The following is a 6,836-nucleotide window of genomic DNA, read 5'->3' as shown; positions in this document are numbered from 1 at the left end:
GAGTGCAGTGGTGCAATCTTGGCTCACTGCAACCTTCGCCTTTTGAGTTCAAGGTATTCTTCTGCCTCAGCCTCCCAAGTAGCTGGGAGTACAGATACATGCTACCACGCTGGCTAATTTTTTGTATTTTTAGTAGAGATAGGTTTTCATCGTGTTAGGCAGGATGCTCTCGATTTCTTGACATCATGATCTGCCCACCTCGGCCTCCCAAAGTGTTGGGAATGCAGGCATGAGCCACCGAGCCTGTCCACTTTATTCTTTTTCTATGATGGAATTATATTCCATTGTATGCATATGCCACATTTTGTTTATCCATTTGTCAGTTGAATGCACATTTGGGTTGTTCCTACCTCTAGGCTATTATTAATAATCCTGTGAACACTCATGGGCAAGGTTTTTTTTGATGACATACGTTGTATTCTTTTGGGCATATACTTGGAAGTATAATTGCTGTGTCATTTAGTAACGCTTGTTTAATTGTTTGAGCAACTGTCATGCTGGTTGCCAAACTGCTGCACCATTTTACACTCCCACCAGCAGGGTATGATGGTTTTGATTTCTCCATATCCTCATCAGACTTGTTTATTGTCTAACTTTATGATTCCAGCCATCATAATGGTTGTAAAGTGATATTTCAGGTTTTTAATATGTATTTTCTGGATGACTATTGATGTTAAATATCTTCTTATGTGCTTATTGGCTGTTTGTAGATTTCATTTTCTGAATTGTCTGTTTAAGACTTTTGCCCATTTTCTATTGATTTGTTGTCTTATTTTTAAACTATAAGAATTATTAGGCTGGGCGCAGTGGCTCATGCCTGTAATCTCAGCACTTTTGGAGGCCAAGGTGGGTGGATCATTTGAGGTCAGGAGTTTGAGACCGACCTGGCCAACATGGTGAAACCCCATCTCTATAAAAATACAAAAATTAGCTGAGTGTGGTGTCTGTTGCCTGTAATTCCAGCTACTCAGGAGGCTGAGGTGGGTGAATGGCTTGAGTCTGGGCAACAGAGCAAAACTCTGTCTGAAAAAAAAAAAAAGAATAATTATTCTAGATACAAGAGCTTTGTCTTAAACATATGCTGTGAATATTTTACCCCCGCCAGTGGCTTCCCTTTTATTTTCTTTTGTGGTTTTGTTTTGTTCTGTTTTGAGATACGGTCTCACTCTCGCGCCAGACTGGAGTACAGTGGTATGATCTCAGCTCACTGCAACCTCTGCCTCCTGGGTTCAAGCGATTCTCCTGCCTCAGCCTCCCAAGTAGCTGGGACTACAGGCCCGTGCCACTGCTCCCGGCTAATGTTTGTATTTTTAGTAGAGACAGGGTTTCACCATGTTGACCAGGATGGTCTCGATCTCTTGACCTCATGATCTGCCCGCCTCAGCCTCCCAAAGTGCTAGGATTACAGGTGTGAGCCACTGCAGTCGGCTCCCCTTTTGTTTTCTTAATGGCATCCTTCAAAAAGCAAAAGTTTTATATTCGCCAGGCGCGGTGGTTCAAGCCTGTAATCCCAGCACTTTGGGAGGCTGAGGCGGGTGGATCACGAGGTCAAGAGATCGAGACCATCCTGGTCAACATCGTGAAACCCCGTCTCTACTAAAAATACAAAAAATTAGCTGGGCATGGTGGCACATGCCTGTAATCCCAGCTACTCAGGAGGCTGAGGCAGGAGAATTGCCTGAACCCAGGAGACAGAGGTTGTGGTGAGCCGAGATCGCGCCATTGCACTCCAGCCTGGGTAACAAGAGTGAGACTCTGTCTCAAAAAAAAAAAAAAAAAAAAAAAAAAAAAAATTTTTTAAAAAAAAAAAAAAAAAAAAAAAAAAAAAAGTTTTATATTCTGGTAAAATTTGATTTATAATTTTTGATTTTTATGTTTTGTGCTTTCGTATTCTAAGAAAGCTTTGCATAACTTGAGTTTACAAATATTTTATCCTGTGTTTTCTGTTAGAATTTTTTTGTTTTAGGTTTTATATTTAGATCTGTCATCCATTTTGAATTGAATTTTGTGTATTGGGTGACTTAATGATTGATGTTTATCTTTTCCAAATTGATATCCAGTTGGATTAGCAATGCTGTTGAGAAGACTTTCTTTTCCTCATTGAATTTGGTTCCCCACCTTTGTTGAAAATCATTTCGACGTACATGTGTGAGTGGGTCTATGTCTTGTTACTTTTCCAAGTAGTTGGAATGTCTACATGTCTTTTATGGAGGGAGGGGCAGTACCAAACTATTTTGATTATTGCAGCATTATTGTAAATGTCCAACTTTTTTTTTTTTTTAATTGCTTTGGTTACTCTACGTTATTTTCATTTCCATATGAATTTTTAAACCAACTTGTAATTTTACTAAAAGTGTCCTGGGATTTTGATTGGTATTGTGTTGAATATATTGATCATTTTGGGGAAAATTGCTATGTTAACAAAATTGAATGTTCCAATTCATGAACTAGGAGTTGTGCTTATTTTAAGAGCTTTGTTAATTTTTTTTAACAAAGCTTTTTAATTTTAGTATAGAAATCTTGGTTACCTTTTATTAGATATTTTCCCAAGTATTTCATGTGTCTGTTTTGTTGACCTACTGTGAATGGGATTTAAAAATTTATTTTTGATTATTTCTTGCTAGTCTGTAAGAATTCAGTTTATTTTTGGATATGAACCTTGCATCTTGTGACTCTGCTAAATGTATTATTTTTCTTTATTTTTAGATTCTCTGGGTATTTCTACGTAAATAGTTACATCATCTGTTAATGCTACTGTTTTATTTACTTCTTTCTGAGCTTTATACTTTGTACACTTTTATTGTCTTATTGTAATAGATGAGACTTCCAGGATGATGTTGAATTGATGTGGGCATTCTTGTTTTATTCCTGACATCAGGATATTTCCTTTCTTTTTTCCTATTTAAGTAAATAGCACATTTTAAAAGGAAAAAAAATGACTTCATTTTGTTTAAATTCTATTGTTTTGATAGTTTCCATGGTTCAAGTGTGTATGTCATAAAAGACATAGTGAAGGACTCTTCAGTGATGGGGAGAATGAGATTTTTCTGTTGTCAGCTAAACCACCTTTTAGCCAGCCATTGAAAATCTAGTGTACAAGTTAGTAAGAAGCAGGAAACAACATAATTTTATAAATATTTATTCTCATTTCTACTTTGGTGTTTTATACCTGCAATTTCACCTCTGGGTATATAGCCAAAGAAAATGAAATTGGTATGTTCAAGAGATATCTGCATTCCCATGTTCCCTGCAGTATTTTTTACAGTAGCCAAGATATGAAGTCAACCTAAATGTCCATCAGTGGCTGAATGGATTAAAAACATCTTAGTATAGATACACAGCAGAACACTACTCAGCCTTAAAAAAGAAGGCAATCCTGTCACTTGTGACAACATGGTAAACCTGGAGGACATTATGCTAAGTGAAATAAGCCAGACACAGAAAGACAATTACTGTGTGATCTCACTTACATGTGGAACTCAAAAAAGTCAAACTCTTAGAAAGTAGAATGATGGTTACCTACAGTTGGATAGGGGTGGGGCATTGAGGAGATATTGGTCAAAGTATCCAAAATTTCAGTTACAGAGGAATAAGTTGAAGAAATCTATTGTACAACACGGTGACTATAGTCAATGTATACATGAAAAATGCTAAGAAAGTAGCACTTAAAAAAATGTTCTTACCACAAAAATTATGTGGGGTAATGGATAATGTTAATTAGCTTGATTTAGCCATCCCACAGTGTATACATACATCAAAACAGAATGTTGTGCACCTACATATATATAATTTTTATTTATCAATTAAAATAAGTGAACTAAAATTTTCAGGTTTTACTTTCAGAGAACTCTTCAATCTTTGCTTTTCCTCAACTTGTCATGTCATTAAATCAAGTTTGTCAAAATGTGATTTTAGATATTTTTCTGTGCTATGGACACTGAATGTCTTAATTTTTAGAGTTTTAAAATGTTTACAATGATTATTATGTTATTCTGTTTCAATGGAGTTTATTTGACTTTGGAACAGTAAGATATTAACAGTCATTGTACTCGTGGTAATATTAACACCTGATACTTGGATTTCTTAGACAGTGGTAATATGGGTATGATCAAATATTCTTTCATACTATTTCTTAATCTAATCTAATCTTGTGCCTTTTTTGTTTGAATGACCTTACTACTTAGACATTAAAGTCATTTTTAATAATGTGGATTTTAATTTTATTTTTTTATTGTAGTTCATTCAACTCCTAAAGAAATACCAGTGTCCAAGGACCAAGAGGAAAAATCTGATAGCCTAGTTAAATATTTCAATGTTGTTTGGTGTAAGCCTTCAAAGAAAAAACATAAAAAGTGGGAAGGTGATGCTGTTCTTATTGTAAGAGGAAGGTCATTTACATTAAAGGATTTGGAAGGCAAAGACATTGGAAGAGGTATTGTGATATTACCTGATGTTTATGATTTTGCCTGAAATTAGTATGTATCTCTGGTTACATAATTGAAGTATAATTGGGTTTTATAAAGAGATAGAGAAAGTATTCTTTAATGGATGTTCATGCCTCAACTAAGTATGATACATAAAATAATCTCATGAGGCTGGGCGCAGTGGGTCATGCCTGTAATCCCAGCACTTTGGGAGGCTGAGGTGGGTGGATCATGAGGTCAAGAGATTGAGACCATACTAGTCAACATAGTGAAACCCCGTCTCTACTAAAAAAATATAAAAATTAGCTGGGTGTGGTGGTGCGCGCCTGTAGTCCCAGCTACCTGGGAGGCTGAGGCAGGAACATTGCTTAAAACGGGAGGTGGAGGTTGCAGTGAGCCGAGCTTCTGCCACTGCAGTCCAGCCTGGTGCCTGGCAACAGAGCGAGACTCTGTCTCAAAAAAAAAAAAAAAAAATCTCATAATGGTTAGTGAGCCTGACAATCTTACAGCTTTTGCTAGCTCACTGAAGCAAATCCTATCCTATGGTTTCATTTTCTCCAAAAATGGTCAGCCAGCTATAAACAGTTATTTTGGTACTTTTCTGAGATTAAACACTAAATTTGACTTGGTATACTTTCTCTGTCTCTTTTTTTTTTATTGTTGCAGAATGCTAAGTGGTTAAAATTGAAAAATATGTTGATATTAGGAGTTGAATGATCTGTAATTTCAGCACTACTCAATAATGTTTTGAAAAACAGAGCAAGGAGATAATGGTTAGCTCTGACCTAGATTCAAATGTCGAAATTGGAGGTTGCTATTGTTTCTGTTACAAAATGTTGCCAGCATAATTTGTACTAATACAAGTTAGCCTACAAATTAAGAATGGCTAACACCAACTACAGTGTCTTTGCATTGCCTCTCAGCTCAATATTAAGTGTGACCTATAATTATAAAATCTGTTCTACATGTTTGTTTGCTTAAATATATAGTTTATAGTTTTTAATAACTATTATGTTCCAGGCACTATGCAGGAATAAAGACTCAAAGATGATTGTAATTTATAATTTAGTGGAAACAAAGCAAAGTAATTGATGATTAGGAAACAATAATATAGTTGTTTCAATGAGAATTTTTACCAAATGCAATGGGAGCATAAAAGAACCATTTAATCTGCCCAGGAGGCTAGGGGTAAGCTTCATAGGAATTACCGTTTAAGGTACTATTTGAAGGATGAATAGTTTTGGAAGTTATAGGAAAGGGCCATGTGCAAGAGAGAATAGCATATGCAAAGGCACAAAAGCATGAGGGAATTCAAACTAGTACAGTGCTTCAGGAATATAGTGTGTGAAAGGCCGTGACAGTGTTAGAGTTGAAGCAAACTAAATTATCTACAATAGGATGATTTATTATAAAAATATGGAGTAAACTATGTATAGTGATTAGAGGAATTAAAAAGAAAAATATATAGTGCACATATAGTTGTGGTTAAGGTAGATTGGGGCTAGATTTTTGGAGAATTTGTTCATGCAGTGGTATTGCCTCTTTAGTGAAATTCTAAAGCCAGTGAGAGAGGAAAAATTATCACAATTACTTTGGAATGTCTTTTACCCCTAAGGTATAGTATGCATGGTTTTGCATATGTGTAGTTTATAATAAAATGATCTTACAGTTGCAAGTAACAAAAAATGAAAATTCAGCTTAAACTGGTGGGTTTTTACCTTGACCATGCCAGTAGAATCACCTGAGGTGCTTTTAAGGGTGTAGTGGCTCACACCTGTAATCTCAACGCTTTTGGAAGCAGAGCGGGGAGGACTGATTGAGGCCAAAAGTTCGAGGCAACCTAGCAAGACCTTGTCTACACAAAAAATAAAAAAATTAACCAGGCATGGTGGCATGCATCTATAGTTCTAGCTACTTGGGAGACTGAGGCAGGAAGATTGCTTGAACCCAGGAGATCAGGGCTGCAGTGAGCTTTGATCATGCCACTACACTCCAGCCTGGGCTGGAGAGACCCTGCCTCTGGTGGAAAAAAAAAAGAAAAAAAAGATGAAAAGATAAGCTGATGCCCAGACTATGATCTTTATTTCAGGCTCTGATTTATTTTGCCTGGGTGGTAGGGGCAGGGACTGAACATAGGTATATTTTAGGGTTTTCAAAATGAAAATATCCAAATATAGGACTTGGTTGCTTAATTATTATATTAATAAATGTATTAACCTGAAGTTAATTTGGCAAGTTACTGCCTATAATCTAAGGAGTTTTTCTTTTAAATAAGTAGGAAATACAATATGTAAATTTGTTAATGTAAAGATAGAGGTGCTAAGAAAACCGAACGTTGGAACGCTAAAATTGCTGATAGCTTGTGATAATGCATCAGGCTCGGTTGGCCTTCATTGCATAATACCTAGCCAA

General features: G+C 36.0%; 1 protein-coding gene across 9 annotated transcripts in view; it reads left to right on the top strand.

The window, feature by feature from the left end:
• RAD54B (RAD54 homolog B) overlaps window positions 1-6,836 on the top strand; it is a 111,041-nt gene that overhangs the window by 64,307 nt on the left and 39,898 nt on the right. For all 9 annotated transcript variants that reach the window (XM_037741870.1, XM_037741871.1, XM_017538111.2 and 6 more), the window contains one exon: window positions 4,238-4,432. In XM_037741870.1, coding sequence (XP_037597798.1) covers window positions 4,238-4,432 — 195 coding nt within the window. The remainder of the gene's footprint in view (window positions 1-4,237; window positions 4,433-6,836) is intronic.

Source organism: Cebus imitator, unplaced genomic scaffold (genome assembly GCF_001604975.1).
Source record: "Cebus imitator isolate Cc_AM_T3 unplaced genomic scaffold, Cebus_imitator-1.0 Scaffold109, whole genome shotgun sequence".
Lineage (NCBI taxonomy): Eukaryota > Metazoa > Chordata > Mammalia > Primates > Cebidae > Cebus > Cebus imitator.
This window is presented reverse-complemented; position numbering and strand designations above follow the sequence as displayed.